Source organism: Diorhabda sublineata, chromosome 5 (genome assembly GCF_026230105.1).
Source record: "Diorhabda sublineata isolate icDioSubl1.1 chromosome 5, icDioSubl1.1, whole genome shotgun sequence".
In the NCBI taxonomy this organism is placed as follows: domain Eukaryota; kingdom Metazoa; phylum Arthropoda; class Insecta; order Coleoptera; family Chrysomelidae; genus Diorhabda; species Diorhabda sublineata.
The window spans coordinates 36703471-36724532 of NC_079478.1; the positions used below are offsets into that span (position 1 = coordinate 36703471).

The window sequence follows — 21062 nt, forward strand, 5'->3', positions numbered from 1 at the left end:
GTCAACGAGCATGACATTTTGAATAAATGATTATAGTATTGAACATACCTACAGAGTGTTTTATATACTGTACAATAATAATAAAATTAATAAAAATATTTTGTCATATGAAATAATCTTGAAATTTCAAGTACGGATCTGATTACTCAAATGAAGTGAATATCTATTCGTTTTGTTTCACCAATCGTATTCATAAATGACAAAGACGTCTACAACGATTTAAATACAGGAATAGATTCCGTCGTTTTAGTCATATGATATATATAATATGAAATAAAATGCTAAATTTACAAAGTGTGTTACATACTGTATAATAATAATATTAAATATATTATGTCATATTAAAGCATTATTTAAATGAACTGTATATCAATTTAATTTAATTCGTTCTGTTTTGCCAATCGTAATAAATGACATTTGCAATGATCTAAATACAGGAATAGGTTCCTTCAATATTTTAGTTCTATGATAAAAACGATTTATTATATAATATTATTTCGAACAATTGGACGATCAACTATTCGATAAAAATCAATTATATTCGTAAAAAACTCTTTCTGATAAACATTTCGTATTATGTTATACGAGGACAGTTGGATAGTTTATTTTAGAAAACGTTTTATTAAAAAGATTGTATGACATTCGATAATCTTGAAATGTCAAATCCGGATCTGGTTATTGGATATTAACATCTGTCAATTTTAGACTAAGTGAATATCTATGCAACTCAATTCCTCGGTCGGAAAAACAGATAAGAAAATGACTCGTGGAAAACAGATGCTTTGCGTCTGTATATAAATAGATCCACTTAACTTCAATCAAATATGCGAGATTGTGTACGTTTTGAGCCGCAGGAGTAATGACATTGTTAAAAATATCGATCGAATGAGAAAAAGAAGAATAGATGTCAGCTCGAAAGCGATCCAAATATCCAACTGCTTAATCCAGCCCTGCGTCGATATTTAATCTGTGATAAAAAACGAAACCCCAACAATAAATTACTGTAAATATGAAAATTAATTAGATTTTTTTCGTAATTTTCTTATTCGAATCTTTATTATAGTTGAATATGTCTTAGAAACTGACTCCCTTCCATCGAGTTGTCTGCCGTCACTTGGTCAATTTGTAATTATTACCTCCAAGTCCAAACTAGTCGTTTGTCGTCTTTTCTGCGGTTCGGAAGTGAGTGGAACGTTTAATGCGCATGCGTAGGTGTAGTGCGCGTGATTACTACCGCGAAAATAAAAAGTTTTTAAACAGTTATAGGACAGTGAAGTTTGAATTATTTCGGGTTTGTGTTGATTTTTCTGTGCAGATGTTCCGTTGAAATTCAAGGTTAGTATAACAAAGATTTCTATATTAAATTTGTGATGTTATCTACCGAGTTTTGAGGATTTTTTTTTATATTTCTATTTGGTAAATTTGAAAAAATCCTAACGGTAATATCTTATAGTATAATGACACGTGATCTTGATAAGAAAATTGTTAGAGTGAAAAAATGGAGAAAATTTTCGTGAAAATGGTTTTTTTTTGAACTTAAATCTCTTTTTAATAAAAAATTCTCGGGATATAAGGTTTCAAAGTCGATCTTATATTCTATTCTACTGGGAAAAATTAAAATATGTTTTTTATTAACCCTCGTAGATAAGTGTTAATTTTTTTGTGATTTACGTATTCTTCGATAAAGACTACACAAAATTTAAGCAATAACTTTGGCCTATATGGTTTTTTAAAATCACAAAATTCATTTCCAAAAAAATTTTTCAAAAATTTTTCGGATCTCGTCTTCCTATTTCGCTTATATTTTCGAAACTTATCATAGTATCTCTTTGTATTCATACTCCACCGAAAACCGAACAATAATTTTATATTCCTTACAAATTTCATTCATTTTTTATCAATATTTCACGAGATACAGGATATCAAAGTTGATTGTTATTTTAAGTGGTCTCTATATTCGATTCTACCAATTAAAATTGTGACATCTGTTTTATTAACCCCCGTAGATAATTATTGATTTTTTTTATTGTTCATACATCGTTTGAGAATGTCTACATCAAATTTGAGCACTGTATCTCAAATATTACGGCCTATATGATTTTTTAAAAACAAACAATTCATTTTCAACGCATTTCTGAGTAGGTCCCACTATTTAATTAATATCTTCCTAATCGTTGATAGTATCTTTTTATGTTTATACTCCATCCAAAACCAGAAAATTACTTTATATTCCTCACAAATTTGATTCAGTTTCTATGAAAATTTCACGAGATATAGGACATCAAAGTCGACCTTTTTTTAGTTGTCCCATATTCGATTCTACTAATTAAAATTGTAACATCTTTTTTATTAACCCCCGTAGATAATTATTGATTTTTTTTATAATTCATACATCCTTTGAGAATGTCTACATCGAATTTGAGCACTGTATCTCAAATATTACGGCCTATATGATTTTTTAAAAACAAACAGTTCATATTCAAAGCATTTTTGATTAGGTCCTACTATTTTATCAATATCTTCGAAATCGTTGATTGTATTCTTTTATGTTTATACTCCATCCAAAACCAGATAATTACTTTATATTCCTCACAAATTTGATTCAGTTTCTATTAATATTTCCCGAGATATGGGACATTAAAGTCGACCTTTATTTTAGTTGTCCAATATTCGATTCTACTAATTAAAATTGTGACATCTGTTTTATTAACCCCCGTAGATAATTATTGATTTTTTTTATTGTTCATACATCCTTTGAGAATGTCTACATCAAATTTGAGCACTGTATCTCAAATATTACGGCCTATATGATTTTTTAAAAACAAACAATTCATTTTCAACGCATTTCTGAGTAGGTCCCACTATTTAATTAATATCTTCCTAATCGTTGATAGTATCTTTTTATGTTTATACTCCATCCAAAACCAGAAAATCACTTTATATTCCTCACAAATTTGATTCAGTTTCTATTAATATTTCCCGAGATATGGGACATTAAAGTCGACCTTTATTTTAGTTGTCCAATATTCGATTCTACTAATTAAAATTGTGACATCTGTTTTATTAACCCCCGTAGATAATTATTGATTTTTTTTATTGTTCATACATCCTTTGAGAATGTCTACATCAAATTTGAGCACTGTATCTCAAATATTACGGCCTATATGATTTTTTAAAAACAAACAGTTCATATTCAACGCATTTTTGATTAGGTCCTACTATTTTATCAATATCTTCGAAATCGTTTATTGTATTCTTTTATGTTTATACTCCATCCAAAACCAGATAATTACTTTATATTCCTCACAAATTTGATTCAGTTTCTATGAAAATTTCACGAGATATAGGACATCAAAGTCGACCTTTTTTTAGTAGTCCCATATTCGATTCTACTAATTAAAATTGTAACATCTTTTTTATTAACCCCCGTAGATAATTATTGATTTTTTTTATAATTCATACATCCTTTGAGAATGTCTACATCGAATTTGAGCACTGTATCTCAAATATTACGGCCTATATGATTTTTTAAAAACAAACAGTTCATATTCAACGCATTTTTGATTAGGTCCTACTATTTTATCAATATCTTCGAAATCGTTTATTGTATTCTTTTATGTTTATATTCCATCCAAAACCAGATAATTACTTTATATTCCTCACAAATTTGATTCAGTTTCTATTTATATTTCCCGAGATACAGGACATCAAAGTTGACCTTTATTTTAGTTGTCTGTATATTTTATTCTACTAATTAAAATTGAAACATCTTTTCTATTAACCCCCGTAAATAACTATCGATTTTTTTTTATTGTTCATACATCCTTTGAGAATGTCTACATCAAATTTGAACACAGTATCTCAAATATTACGGCCTATATGATTTTTTACAAACAAACAGTTCATTTTCAACGCATTTCTGAGTAGATCCCACTATTTTATCTATATCTTCCAAATCGCTGATAGTATTCTTTTATGTTTATACTCCATCGAAAACCAGATAATCACTTTATATTCCTCACAAATTTGATTCAGTTTCCTTTTATATTTCCCGAGATATAGGACATCAAAGTCGACCTTTATTTTAGTTGTCCCATATTCGATTCTACCAATTAAAATTGTAACATCTTCTTTATTGACCCTCGTAGATAACTATCGATTTTTTTTATAATTTTTGCATCCTTTGAGAATGTCTACATCGAATTTGAGCACTGTATCTCAAATATTACGGCCTATATGATTTTTTAAAAACAAACATTTAATTTTCAACGCATTTCTGAATAGGTCCCACTATTTTATCAATATCTTCCTAATCGTTCATAATATCTTTTTTTGTTCATACCCCGTCAAAAACCAGATAATCACTTTATATTCCTTACAAATTTCGTCGATTTTTCATTATTATTTTACGAGATATAGGATATCAAAGTTGATAATTACCCCACTTGTCTCCATATTTGATTTTTCTACTTTATATTTTGAATAACCCTCGTAGGCGACCCTCGATTTTTTTTTTGCATTCAAACATTCCTCGAAAACGCCCGTTCAAAATTAATATGTCAAATTTCGGTCTCTCAAGTTTGATTTTATTTTTCTTTTCTACAATAAATGTTCTGTTTCAAAATAATTATTTACTTATAAAAGACTACGTAAGAAAATTATAAACAAAATGGTTTATCGGAAACAAATAACGAAATATTCACGTTTTATGTATCCATGTGATAACGACGCGAATCTATCAAGGTTAGCTGTGTAATTGCCATATTATCATTTATAAATGAATTACAGCACATCTATAAATTAAAAAAATAAATATATAATCATAAATTTACGAAAAATAATAATTTTTTTTTTGTTTTTTCAAGCAGAAAGTAATTATTGAGACACGAAAACGGAAGACTACTACAAAAAAGTGAAACTGTAGCTTGAAAATTTGTTTAAATGATCATTTTCGCGTGTATTCGATCAGTATATACATCATTATGAATATAGCTCCACGAGAAATCGACTAATGCGATCCATTTAACAATAATTCATTCAAAGTACACTAAATATCAAACAAATTAATTTCAAACCGTCTGAAAAATGTCTGCCACTCACATTAAATCGCTTTTAGTTTGAGTAAAGAAAATTTATTTTAAACAAATTTCTGATTAGGTCCCACTATTTTATCTATATCTTCGAAACCGTTCATAGTAGTTTTTTTTGTTTATGCTCCATCGAAAACCAGATAATCACTTTATATTCCTCACAAATTTGATTCAGTTTCAATTAAAATTTCCCGAGATACAGGATATCAAAGTTGATAGTTATTTTAAGTGGTCTCTATATTAGATTCTACTAATTAAAATTGTAACATCTTTTTTATTAACCCCCGTAGATAACTATCGAATTTTTTTATAATTCATGCATCCTTTGAGAATGTCTACCTCGAATTTGAACACTGTATCTCCAATATTACGGCCTATATGATTTTTTGAAAACAAACAGTTCAGTTTCAACACATTTCTGAATAGGTCTCACTATTTTATCTATATCTTCGAAACGGTTCATAGTATTTTTTTTTGTTTATACTCCATCGAAAACCAGATAATCAATTTATATTCCTCACAAATTTGATTCAGTTTCTATGAAAATTTCACGAGATATAGGACATCAAATTCGACCTTTTTTTAGTTGTCCCATATTCGATTCTACTAATTAAAATTGTAACATCTTCTTAATTAACCCCCGTAGATAACTATCGATTTTTTTTATTGTTCATACATCCTTTGAGAATGTCTACATCAAATTTGAGCATTGTATCTCAAATATTACGGTCTACATGATTTTTTGAAAACAAACAGTTCATTTTCAACGCATTTCTGAATAGGTCCCACTATTTTATCAATATCTTCCAAATCGTTGATAGTATCTTTTTATGTTTATAATCCATCGAAAACCAGATAATCACTTTATATTCCTCACAAATTTGATTCAGTTTCAATGAAAATTTCACGAGATATAGGACATCAAAGTCGACCTTTATTTTAGTTGTCCCATATTCGATTCTACTAATTAAAATTGTGACATCTTCTTTATTAACCCTCGTAGATAATTATTGATTTTTTTTATTGTTCATACATCCTTTGAGAATGTCTACATCAAATTTGAGCATTGTATCTCAAATATTACGGTCTACATGATTTTTTAAAAACAAACAATTCATTTTAAACGCATTTCTGATTGGGTCCAACCATTATTTCAATATCTTCCAAATTGTTTATTGTATTCTTTTATGTTTATACTCCATCCAAAACCAGATAATTACTTTATATTCCTCACAAATTTGATTCAGTTTCTATTAATATTTCCCGAGATATAGGACATCAAAGTCGACCTTTATTTTAGTTGTCCCATATTCGATTCTACCAATTAAAATTGTGACATCTTCTTTATTAACCCTCGTAGATAATTATTGATTTTTTTTATAATTCATACATCCTTTGAGAATGTCTACATCGAATTTGAGCACTGTATCTCAAATATTACGACCTATATGATTTTTTGAAAACAAACAGTTAATTTTCAACGCATTTCTGATTAGGTCCAACTATTTTTTCAATATCTTCCAAATCGTTGATAGTATTCTTTTATGTTTATTCTCCATACAAAACCAGATAATCACTTTATATTCCTCACAAATTTGATTCAGTTTCAATGAAAATTTCACGAGATATAGGACATCAAAGTCGACCTTTATTTTAGTTGTCCCATATTCGATTCTACCAATTAAAATTGTGACATCTTCTTTATTAACCCTCGTAGATAATTATTGATTTTTTTTATAATTCATACATCCTTTGAGAATGTCTACATCAAATTTGAGCACTGTATCTCAAATATTACGGTCTACATGATTTTTTGAAAACAAACAGTTAATTTTCAACGCATTTCTGATTAGGTCCAACTATTTTTTCAATATCTTCCAAATCGTTGATAGTATTCTTTTATGTTTATTCTCCATACAAAACCAGATAATCACTTTATATTTCTCACAAATTTGATTCAGTTTCAATGAAAATTTCACGAGATATAGGACATCAAAGTCGACCTTTATTTTAGTTGTCCCATATTCGATTCTACCAATTAAAATTGTGACATCTTCTTTATTAACCCTCGTAGATAATTATTGATTTTTTTTATAATTCATACATCCTTTGAGAATGTCTACATCAAATTTGAGCACTGTATCTCAAATATTACGGCCTACATGATTTTTTAAAAACATATAGTTCATTTTCAACGTATTTCTGAATAGGTCCCACTATTTTATCAATATCTTCCAAATCGTTGATAGTATTCTTTTATGTTTATACTCCATCGAAAACCAGATAATCACCTTATATTCCTCACACATTTGATTCGGATTCTATTTATATTTCCCGAGATATAGGACATCGAAGTTGACCTTTATTTTAGTTGTCCCATATTCGATTCTACTAATTAAAATTGTAACATCTTTTTTATTAACCCCCGTAGATAACTATCGATTTTTTTTATTGTTCATACATCCTTTCAGAATGTCTACATCGAATTTGAGCACTGTATCTCAAATATTACGGCCTACATGATTTTTTGAAAACAAACAGTTCATTTTCAACGCATTTCTGAATAGGTCCCACTATTTTATCAATATCTTCCAAATCGTTGATAGTATCTTTTTATGTTTATAATCCATCGAAAACCAGATAATCACTTTATATTCCTCACAAATTTGATTCAGTTTCAATGAAAATTTCACGAGATATAGGACATCAAAGTCGACCTTTATTTTAGTTGTCCCATATTCGATTCTACTAATTAAAATTGTGACATCTTCTTTATTAACCCTCGTAGATAATTATTGATTTTTTTTATAATTCATACATCCTTTGAGAATGTCTACATCAAATTTGAGCATTGTATCTCAAATATTACGGTCTACATGATTTTTTAAAAACAAACAATTCATTTTAAACGCATTTCTGATTGGGTCCAACCATTATTTCAATATCTTCCAAATTGTTTATTGTATTCTTTTATGTTTATACTCCATCGAAAACCAGATAATCACCTTATATTCCTCACACATTTGATTCGGATTCTATTTATATTTCCCGAGATATAGGACATCGAAGTTGACCTTTATTTTAGTTGTCCCATATTCGATTCTGCTAATTAAAATTGTGACATCTTCTTTATTAACCCCCGTAGATAACTATCGATTTTTTTTTATTGTTCATACATCCTTTGAGAATATCTACATCAAATTTGAGCACTGTATCTCAAATATTACGGCCTACATGATTTTTTGAAAACAAACAGTTCATTTTCAACGCATTTCTGAATAGGTCCCACTATTTTTTTAATATCTTCCAAATCGTTGATAGTATTCTTTTATGTTTATACTCCATCGAGAACCAGATAATCACCTTATATTCCTCACACATTTGATTCGGTTTCTATTTATATTTCCCGAGATATAGGACATCAAAGTTGACCTTTATTTTAGTTGTCCCATATTCGATTCTACTAATTAAAATTGTAACATCTTCATAATTAACCCCCGTAGATAACTATCGATTTTTTTTATTGTTCATACATCCTTTGAGAATGTCTACATCAAATTTGAGCACTGTATCTCAAATATTACGGCCTATATGATTTTTTGAAAACAAACAATTCCTTTTGTATCAATATTTCACGAGATATAGGACATCAAAGTTTTTTCATAACGTTTTATACCTAATAATTATAGGAAACTTCATTATTAATCAATTGTTTAATCGAATTATATAAGTAGGAATTCATGCGAATTAAAATAATTTGATAAGAATATCATTTGAGTTGTTTTGTTATCTTTTACTACGAAATAATATTAAAATTAATAGCTAATATAAGGCATATATACATCCATCATCATTATCAATCAAATAATGATAAGATTAACGATGCATTCATGTGACGAATAGCCTTAAAATAAAAATTATTATATAAAGTGACTATATTTTTCGAATTTTATCGTTGCACCTCGTATATATACCACAACGAGTACTACATAAAAAGAAACCAAAAAACCACCCCGAACCTACCCTCAAAGAATAATATTTTCCGTATATCAGGGTTATTGTACAAAATAAACCATAATCCGTATAAAATTGTCCCCATCTCCCCTAACAAAAATCTATTGCAATTATTATTTAAAATATTGGTTGTATTTTGTTATATGCTATGATCAATATTTAATTTAATTTTATCATGTGTTCAATTCAGACGAGTTTTATGGTATAAATAAAAATTAATAACCCCCGTATAAATAAATTTAATCTAATACTTTCAAATTATATATTAGTAATTTTGGCCGATTAATTTCATGTTTACTTTGTTATTTTTGTAATTATATACATTTAGTGTTCTTCTTCTAGTTTCACTATCTATTCTGGCCTTGTCTTTAATCTACAGCCATCTATATGATTCAGTTAGTTACACAATTCATACGAACCACAAATTAAATATGTTTTTACACATGAAAATTTTCATAATAAATTAATTTACCTGTTTTAAAAATAAGAATGTCGTAAAATTCGTTCGCGGAATAGTATTAAGTGTTTATACATCAGGAAGTACGAAACATAATTCAATCATAACAATAAACATTAAATTACATTATTGTTTTCGAATTGGAATTTTGTGTTATATATTTCTATGGTCCGAAACGTCAAAGAAGATTTCAATTTATTATATTTACATTCTTATTCTCGAAGTATAAAAATGATTCGACGTTCGGTTCGGTTACGATCGGCAATCGCTAGTATTAAGTGTTGCCAGATTTGAAAATTTTACTTTAATATGGAGAATTTCTTATGAAAAGAATTTATTGAAGAATTTATCGAAAATTTAGTTGACATTGATACTTTTCAAAACGATTTTTATATTTTTATATATTTTGCATTCAATATAAACATTTTAAAACTAAATTTGCAATAGTTTAAATTCTCTAAAGTTATAATTCAATTTTTTAAGAGTAATTGTAAAATTTTTAATTAATGTTAGGTTAGGATTTCTTTTCTCCATATTTTCTTTGTTTTACTTTTTGTTATTTAAGTAATAAATAATACGATTTCGAAATTTTAATTTTGTAACTGAGTTTAATTATAAATGCGGCAAAAAATGAAAAAAATTATATTAAAAAATAAGATGGACAACACTTTTAAACATTTAAATTAAATAAGAATAAGAATAACCTATGAAAAATTACTTGCACAAATAAATATTGAAAAACAATATATAATTTTGTTTTGCACAATATGGCAACGCCGTGTCAGAAACCTTTCATCTTTATATGATGCACGACGTACTATTCGATACATATAATGAAGTTAGCCGTGTGGGTGTTGAGAAGTTACCTACCTTACCAACACGTCTGGTCACCGGCTACCTTTTTATGAAAATTTTTTTATTCTTTCATTTTATTGACTTAAGATTCAACGTATCTTACAACGGAATAAATTTAATTATGCCGGCGGTTTCATTTAAAGAATGTTTATTACAGATAAACGACTGTATACAAGCGTTTAATTAAACGAGGTGATTCATTAGGACGATTGTACACAAAGAAAAATAATTTCTATACAAAAATTATTCAAAATGGCGTCAAGAATATTTCGATATGTGTTTAAATGAAAAATTAGCATTACGTATATTCTCTAGATTACAGAAATCGATTTGTATTTATAAAATTACTGTAAATAGAAAAGAATGAGGTTAAATATTAAATTTACTTAGTACCACCGTATACATTCAACGGTAACTAAGTCCAAGGTTATTAGTTTGTTTATTATTACGAAACGACGTCAAAATCTCGGATAATCATATTCAAAATTAATCAATTTTCAATTGAAACAATGTTATTGAGTTGAGTCTGTTAGATATACAGGGTTAATTGTTTTGAAGCCAGTTCGTGTTGTTTTAACAATTTCAACCAACTTTATATATAAATTGATGCGGAGAATTGGAAATAAAACAACTTTCAAATGCCTCGACGTCGTACGTATGTGCTAAGTTGAATTTATAAATAGATTTCAATAACATGTGTTTGAGAATTCATATTGATTCAAGTGCAACCTTCCTGTAATTCAAAACGGCATCTTCCTTCACAGATTATGTTCGAAAAAAAATTAATTTCTCATTGATTTCACTTATCTACGAGGATGGTACGAAAAGTACCTGATTCGATAGAGAAAACACGGAATTTTTGTTCATTTTTTAACGTAAGACGAGTAAAATATACCTGGTTGTAAAGGCGTTCGGTTTAAACGGGCTACCAGACGTGTACTGAGCCCTTTTTATACCCCATTCGTTTTCCAATTCCAAATATCTTTATAAATAATACTTAGAGTCGTTTTTTGATTAAATTATTGAGGGTTGTGATACCAGAAATTGTAGAAAGTAGTCTGGCAGGAATATTTCGTAGAAATCGGGTACATACTCTTTCCGACAGCTTCGGTCAATTGAAATGCACTTTATGTTTACGATTCGATGTTTTTATCGGTGAATAATGGAGATGATGAGTCCACGTGGACTGACGGTTTTCGTCTATAGGTAAAAAACACCGTAAAAATTCGGTTTTGTTTCTATTTAATATCACCAAACATTTCCACGACGCTGATTTTGTTCCATTGTGAACGAACACGGTACCCACGTTGTACACAGCTTTCTCATGTTGCAATTTCCGGTTAATATACACTTTTTGAAATGTCTACTATGTCTAGTAACCCCAGCACTTCAAATCGACGATTATACAATGGATTTACCCCAACATTTGGTTAATCATTGCGTTGTTGGACTCCGTAGATCGTACAGTCTCGTCTAAACTTTGCTACCAAATATTTTTTTCGTGTTTTTTGGTCCCTCCGTTGTTTTTCGGTCGACTAGATTATAATGATTAGTAGAAATATTTTGCCGCTAATTATACCAATCGTTTTTTTTTCATACAACACTTCAATAAAGTCAATTTATTTGAACCTTGTAACAAACAATTCAATAAAAGTTAATTATCTCCGTTCAGTGGTACCCGTCGTATATTTTTTTCGAATCCTACTCCTTAGATTATACCGGGCGGGCAAATAAAAAAAATACACTTAGAAACGCGTGGAAATTAAAATTAAAAAACTAAATCGATACACCCAAATCTCCAGACGTGGTTCAGAATTCGTTTCGTACATCCTATTCACCAGATTTAGTTTCCTCGGATTATTTTCTGTCGATAAAGTGGTTCGGTGAAATTTTGGAAGCACCCTCGTATGTAATTTTTTTTTTTTTTTGGTTAAAACCACACAATCGATACAAATTTCCGGTTTTGTTGTTAAAAAAATGGAACCATATGTAGTATATAAACATTTATTAACAGTTTATTATATTAAAAGTTTATTTTTGTTTCATATTTAAATATTGTTACTGAGAATCGGTTTACCGTTTTTTTTTTTTTAGGTTATAAACATCTGCGGCTACGCGTAGCAAGCACCGGCGGCTCGAGAACAAACTCCAGATCGCAGACATAAAAGGATTTAACCGGCGTTAAAAAATTTCTTCTTCTTTTTAGAATGACATTATCGGAATTTTGTTTATATTAACTTTAATGGGTTCGTAAAATTTTTATTGTATTTAGATTGGTCGGGGGCACGTGTTATTACATCGAATTCTACGGTTTTTAGTAAAAAAAATTATGGATATAGCCAAAGAAAATTACAATCCGAATCCTAGAGATTCGGCGAATGTATTTTCCGTCATGTTTTTCACGTAAGTATTCATATTATACCGAAAATTAATTATTTCTACGTACTTTGGTTAAAAAAATCTGCGTAGTCCATAATTAAAAACGCGTATACGAGGTGTTTCAAAAAAACTAAAAAAATTTAGTATTTATTCGTAATTAAACGATTATTACAAATAATAAAAATAATTTACGTACTAGCATTAATTTAAACTTCAGTAATATACCGGAGTCGTTCGAAAAATAACTATATTTCTAGTTATATATCTGCAAACAGGCCAAAATCTTCGTAGTTTGAAAACGGAACTTATTTGAGACATACTGTATATTTGAAGCGATTTCATGTAGATATTTTGAGAAAAATTGACATTCGATATATTGGATTTAATCTTGTGTCGTTATTTACAACAATCTTATCAACATTTGTGATTTCCCCTGTATGTATTTCAGGAAATTTTTTTTGAAAATTTTCGATTGAAAATACGGGTTAAATCAGAAGATATTCACCGTATCGTTAACGAGTCTTCCCATTTAATTTCAACAATTTGGCATTCGGCCATTTTCTATGCCGTTAAATCTATTTATATTTGTCTATGTTTGTTGACGAATGGACTAAAATATATTTCGAACATTCATTTTATATAAATTTAAAAACAGAATTAGTTACGGCGTGATTTCGATTATTATACAACGAAATTATAGTCCATTCGTACGGGTATTGAAATTATAGTCCATTCGTACGTGTATTGAAATTAGAGTCCATTCGTACGGGTATTGAAATTATAAACCATTCGTACGGGTATTGAAATTATAGTCCATTCGTACGGGTATTGAAATTATAGTCCATTCGTACGGGTATTGAAATTATAGTCCATTCGTACGGGTATTGAAATTATAGTCCATTCGTACGGGTATTGATATTATAGTCCATTCGTACGGGTATTGAAATTATAGTCCATTCGTACGGGTATTGAAATTATAGTCCATTCGTACGGGTATTGATATTATAGTCCATTCGTACGGGTATTGATATTATAGTCCATTCGTACGGGTATTGAAATTATAGTCCATTCGTACGGGTATTGAAATTATAGTCCATTCGTACGGGTATTGAAATTATAGTCCATTCGTACGTGTATTGAAATTAGAGTCCATTCGTACGGGTATTGAAATTATAGTCCATTCGTACGGGTATTGAAATTATAGTCCATTCGTACGGGTATTGAAATTATAGTCCATTCGTACGGGTATTGAAATTATAGTCCATTCGTACGGGTATTGAAATTATAGTCCATTCGTACGGGTATTGATATTATAGTCCATTCGTACGGGTATTGAAATTATAGTCCATTCGTACGGGTATTGAAATTATAGTCCATTCGTACGGGTATTGAAATTATAGTCCATTCGTACGGGTATTGATATTATAGTCCATTCGTACGGGTATTGAAATTATAGTCCATTCGTACGGGTATTGAAATTATAGTCCATTCGTACATGTATTGAAATTAGAGTCCATTCGTACGGGTATTGAAATTAGAGTCCATTCGTACGGGTATTGAAATTATAGTCCATTCGTACGTGTATTGAAATTAGAGTCCATTCGTACGGGTATTGAAATTAGAGTCCATTCGTACGGGTATTGAAATTATAGTCCATTCGTACGGGTATTGAAATTATAGTCCATTCGTACGGGTATTGAAATTATAGTCCATTCGTACGTGTATTGAAATTATAGTCCATTCGTACGGGTATTGAAATTAGAGTCCATTCGTACGGGTATTGAAATTATAGTCCATTCGTACGTGTATTGAAATTAGAGTCCATTCGTACGGGTATTGAAATTAGAGTCCATTCGTACGGGTATTGAAATTATAGTCCATTCGTACGGGTATTGAAATTATAGTCCATTCGTACGGGTATTGAAATTAGAGTCCATTCGTACGGGTATTGAAATTATAGTCCATTCGTACGGGTATTGAAATTAGAGTCCATTCGTACGGGTATTGAAATTATAGTCCATTCGTACGGGTATTGAAATTATAGTCCATTCGTACGGGTATTGAAATTATAGTCCATTCGTACGGGTATTGAAATTATAGTCCATTCGTACGGGTATTGAAATTAGAGTCCATTCGTACGGGTATTGAAATTATAGTCCATTCGTACGGGTATTGAAATTATAGTCCATTCGTACGGGTATTGAAATTATAGTCCATTCGTACGGGTATTGAAATTATAGTCCATTCGTACGGGTATTGAAATTATAGTCCATTCGTACGGGTATTGAAATTATAGTCCATTCGTACGGGTATTGAAATTATAGTCCATTCGTACGGGTATTGAAATTATAGTCCATTCGTACGGGTATTGAAATTAGAGTCCATTCGTACGGGTATTGAAATTATAGTCCATTCGTACGGGTATTGAAATTATAGTCCATTCGTACGGGTATTGAAATTAGAGTCCATTCGTACGGGTATTGAAATTATAGTCCATTCGTACGTGTATTGAAATTAGAGTCCATTCGTACGGGTATTGAAATTATAGTCCATTCGTACGGGTATTGAAATTATAGTCCATTCGTACGGGTATTGAAATTATAGTCCATTCGTACGGGTATTGAAATTATAGTCCATTCGTACGGGTATTGATATTATAGTCCATTCGTACGGGTATTGAAATTATAGTCCATTCGTACGGGTATTGAAATTATAGTCCATTCGTACGGGTATTGAAATTATAGTCCATTCGTACGGGTATTGATATTATAGTCCATTCGTACGGGTATTGAAATTATAGTCCATTCGTACGGGTATTGAAATTATAGTCCATTCGTACATGTATTGAAATTAGAGTCCATTCGTACGGGTATTGAAATTAGAGTCCATTCGTACGGGTATTGAAATTATAGTCCATTCGTACGTGTATTGAAATTAGAGTCCATTCGTACGGGTATTGAAATTAGAGTCCATTCGTACGGGTATTGAAATTATAGTCCATTCGTACGGGTATTGAAATTATAGTCCATTCGTACGGGTATTGAAATTATAGTCCATTCGTACGTGTATTGAAATTAGAGTCCATTCGTACGGGTATTGAAATTATAGTCCATTCGTACGGGTATTGAAATTATAGTCCATTCGTACGGGTATTGAAATTATAGTCCATTCGTACGGGTATTGAAATTATAGTCCATTCGTACGGGTATTGAAATTATAGTCCATTCGTACGGGTATTGAAATTAGAGTCCATTCGTACGGGTATTGAAATTATAGTCCATTCGTACGTGTATTGAAATTAGAGTCCATTCGTACGGGTATTGAAATTAGAGTCCATTCGTACGGGTATTGAAATTATAGTCCATTCGTACGGGTATTGAAATTATAGTCCATTCGTACGGGTATTGAAATTAGAGTCCATTCGTACGGGTATTGAAATTATAGTCCATTCGTACGGGTATTGAAATTATAAACCATTCGTACGGGTATTGATATTATAGTCCATTCGTACGGGTATTGAAATTATAGTCCATTCGTACGGGTATTGAAATTATAGTCCATTCGTACGGGTATTGAAATTATAGTCCATTCGTACGGGTATTGAAATTATAGTCCATTCGTACGGGTATTGAAATTATAGTCCATTCGTACGGGTATTGAAATTATAGTCCATTCGTACGGGTATTGAAATTATAGTCCATTCGTACGTGTATTGAAATTAGAGTCCATTCGTACGGGTATTGAAATTATAGTCCATTCGTACGTGTATTGAAATTATAAACCATTCGTACGGGTATTGATATTATAGTCCATTCGTACGGGTATTGAAATTATAGTCCATTCGTACGGGTATTGAAATTATAGTCCATTCGTACGGGTATTAAAATTATAGTCCATTCGTACGTGTATTGAAATTAGAGTCCATTCGTACGGGTATTGAAATTAGAGTCCATTCGTACGGGTATTGAAATTAGAGTCCATTCGTACGGGTATTGAAATTATAGTCCATTCGTACGGGTATTGAAATTATAGTCCATTCGTACGGGTATTGAAATTATAGTCCATTCGTACGGGTATTGAAATTATAGTCCATTCGTACGGGCATTCCAATTAAATCGTACGATTGAAATCAATTACGAAAAGTCGCAACGTTTTTTGTCTATTTTATGTTAATACGAGGGTTGACACTAAAGTTTTAACGTTTTTGGACAGTCAAAACATCGAAATCAACTTCCGAATTAACCCTAATAAAATAATGTAAATGTAAGCTGACTTTTCGTACAACCCCCGTAAAAATCTCAATGTAATTCGAGTAGAAATTTAAAATAATGACATATGACAATGGAAGCGGTTTTAATTTATGTAGATGGCGCAACGTTTTTTATTTATTTCGTGTCAATACGAGGGTTGACGCTAAAGTTCTAAAATATGACAAAGCCGATGTTAATATGTCAATTTTGACGCTCGTGTTTCTGAAAAAAAAAATAAGATGAATCATAGATCTAAGTTTAAAAACGAAAAAATTAGGGAAACCATATCACATCAGTTCAAAAAACGACCAAAAACCGAATTATCCCTAATAAAATAATATAAATCTAAGCTGACTTTTCGTACAACCCCCGTACTGATCTCAACGTAATAATTTATGTGGATTAACCTTATTTTTATTGCTTCCATTCAAGTAAAATTGCTAAACGGTAATTATATTATATACAGAGTGTCCGGGAAAGTGGATATGAATATATTTGATGAATTAGACGTACAGAGGTCATTGAACTTTTACGAAAATTTTAAAAATTCACTAATCATCGTTTTTTTTTTCGGTTGTAACCTTTTACGGTTTATTTTACAAGTAATAAAATTGAAATATCGCTAGAAGTTAACGCCGACCGCTATAAAGATTTATTGTACTTGAAATATATATTTAGACTTCAAAGAATTTGGTGAAATCGCTTTTATAACCAAAAAATTTATCTCGTAGAAAGGATTCTTTTATTTTTGTTAACGCGGCGGGTTGAATGAAGATGGAAATGTCGTTTGGAACACACCTGACGTCCGCCATCAATGTACTACGTCATAAATTTTGTTAACCATTGGGCACGAGCCGCCCCTGGGTTTCAGATAGTAGTACTTGAATATAAATTCTGGTTTCGCAACTTTAAACGCCTAAAACTCAAAAATAAAAAATCTACGTACTCCCGAATTATTTGTATCAAGTTGCGGAACACCCGGTATACAAACCAGTATTTATTTTTAAAGAACAAATTCTCAATATTACAAATTAATAATTTCGCCTTATTCCAATTATTTCCGAACAAAAATTATATAATTTATTGATTTATTGACATGCCCTGTATATGAAATATAAAAACCAATACCCAAACGTCATCATTCGAATTCCCAAAATTTGACTGTAATACGATATATGACAATAATCTGCCATTCATTCGGAACGTGGTAATTCGATATTTCGGTCGTTCATAGACTATTCGAAATGTGTATTGATTGATGAAATGACAAATGTCTAGCACGTTTCCACGATCTTCTTTTTTATAAACGTATATATTATTTACCTAACCATGGGTGGCTGAAAGCGTAGTTAAACGATTCTATTCAATCCCGTGTATTCGACCGACATCTGTCTTAGTCAGAAAAAATTATTTTTTCTAATATCACTATTTTAATTTATAGATAAAACGTTAATTCGATTTGACATTTTAAATATCGATAAATATGAATTGATTAACGATTATATTTCTATCTAATATTTTCTCAAAGTCATGACTTTCAGTTTTTTACCCTCATTATAATAATTTATTGGGAGGAAATTAAAAAAGAATGTGTGAGTCGACCACATGATAACACGCCTTCTCTAAGATGGTTGACAACTATTCCAGTGGCGTGGTTAAATTTATTTTGATCTTTCTGTTTTAATTGCGTCTTTTAATGTATATCTACAAGGGTTGTTTGAAAAGTTTTCAACTAACTAACAACCAAGGGACAATTTTTTTCAATAATCAACATTTTACTACGACGATTCCAGTGGCGTGGTTAAATTTATTTTGATCTTTCTGTTTTAATTGCGTCTTTTAATGTATATCTACAAGGGTTGTTTGAAAAGTTTTCAACTAACTAACAACCAAGGGACAATTTTTTTCAATAATCAACATTTTACTACGACGATTCCAGTGGCGTGGTTAAATTTATTTTGATCTTTCTGTTTTAATTGCGTCTTTCAATGTATATCTACAAGGGTTGTTTGAAAATTTTCCAACTAACTAACGACCAAGGGACAATTTTTTTCAATAATCATCATTTTACGACGATTCCAGTGGCGTGGTTAAATTTATTTTCATCATTCTGTTTTAATTGCGTCTTTTAATGTATATCTACAAGGGTTGTTTGAAAAGTTTTCAACTAACTAACAACCAAGGGACAATTTTTTTCAATAATCAACATTTTACTACGACGATTCCAGTGGCGTGGTTAAATTTATTTTGATCTTTCTGTTTTAATTGCGTCTTTCAATGTATATCTACAAGGGTTGTTTGAAAATTTTCCAACTAACTAACGACCAAGGGACAATTTTTTTCAATAATCATCATTTTACGACGATTCCAGTGGCGTGGTTAAATTTATTTTGATCTTTCTGTTTTAATTGCGTCTTTTAATGTATATCTACAAGGGTTGTTTGAAAAGTTTTCAACTAACTAACAACCAAGGGACAATTTTTTTCAATAATCAACATTTTACTACGACGATTCCAGTGGCGTGGTTAAATTTATTTTGATCTTTCTGTTTTAATTGCGTCTTTCAATGTATATCTACAAGGGTTGTTTGAAAATTTTCCAACTAACTAACGACCAAGGGACAATTTTTTTCAATAATCATCATTTTACGACGATTCCAGTGGCGTGGTTAAATTTATTTTCATCATTCTGTTTTAATTGCGTCTTTTAATGTATATCTACAAGGGTTGTTTGAAAAGTTTTCAACTAACTAACAACCAAGGGACAATTTTTTTCAATAATCATCATTTTACGACGATTCCAGTGGCGTAGTTAAATTTATTTTGATCTTTCTGTTTTAATTGCGTCCTTTAATGTATATTTACAAGGGTTGTTTGAAAAGTTTTCAACTAACTAACAACCAAGGGACAATTTTTTTCAATAATCAACATTTTACTACGACGATTCCAGTGGCGTGGTTAAATTTATTTTGATCTTTCTGTTTTAATTGCGTCTTTTAATGTATATCTACAAGGGTTGTTTGAAAAGTTTCCAACTAACTAACAACCAAGGGACAATTTTTTTCAATAATCAACATTTTACTACGACGATTCCAGTGGCGTGGTTAAATTTATTTTGATCTTTCTGTTTTAATTGCGTCTTTCAATGTATATCTACAAGGGTTGTTTGAAAATTTTCCAACTAACTAACGACCAAGGGACAATTTTTTTCAATAATCATCATTTTACGACGATTCCAGTGGCGTGGTTAAATTTATTTTCATCATTCTGTTTTAATTGCGTCTTTTAATGTATATCTACAAGGGTTGTTTGAAAAGTTTTCAACTAACTAACAACCAAGGGACAATTTTTTTCAATAATCATCATTTTACGACGATTCCAGTGGCGTAGTTAAATTTATTTTGATCTTTCTGTTTTAATTGCGTCCTTTAATGTATATTTACAAGGGTTGTTTGAAAAGTTTTCAACTAACTAACAACCAAGGGACAATTTTTTTCAATAATCAACATTTTACTACGACGATTCCAGTGGCGTGGTTAAATTTATTTTGATCTTTCTGTTTTAATTGCGTCTTTTAATGTATATCTACAAGGGTTGTTTGAAAAGTTTCCAACTAACTAACAACCAAGGGACAATTTTTTTCAATAATCATCATTTTACGACGATTCCAGTGGCGTGGTTAAATTTATTTTCATCATTCTGTTTTAATTGCGTCTTTTAATGTATATCTACAAGGGTTGTTTGAAAAGTTTTCAACTAACTAACAACCAAGGGACAATTTTTTTCAATAATCATTTTACGACGATTCCAGTGGCGTGGTTAAATTTATTTTGATCTTTCTGTTTTAATTGCGTCCTTTAATGTATACTTACAAGGGTTGTTTGAAAAGTTTTCAACTAACTAACAACCAAGGGACAATGTTTTTCAATAATCATCATTTTACGACGATTCCAGTGGCGTGGTTAAATTTATTTTGATCGTTCTGTTTTAATTGCGTCTTTCAATGTATATCTACAAG

The 21062-nt window shown here is 30.2% G+C and overlaps 1 protein-coding gene across 1 annotated transcript in view; it reads left to right on the forward strand.

Annotated features, from left to right (window-relative positions):
• The first annotated feature begins 1151 nt into the window (after positions 1 to 1151).
• The window catches only part of LOC130444242 (ATP-binding cassette sub-family C member 4-like), a 55354-nt gene continuing 35443 nt past the window's right edge, over positions 1152 to 21062 (forward strand). The window contains exons 1-3 of the mRNA XM_056779306.1: positions 1152 to 1335; positions 12511 to 12662; positions 12735 to 12819. Of these exons, the coding sequence (XP_056635284.1) occupies positions 12659 to 12662; positions 12735 to 12819 (89 nt within the window). The 5' untranslated portion in view covers positions 1152 to 1335; positions 12511 to 12658. The remainder of the gene's footprint in view (positions 1336 to 12510; positions 12663 to 12734; positions 12820 to 21062) is intronic.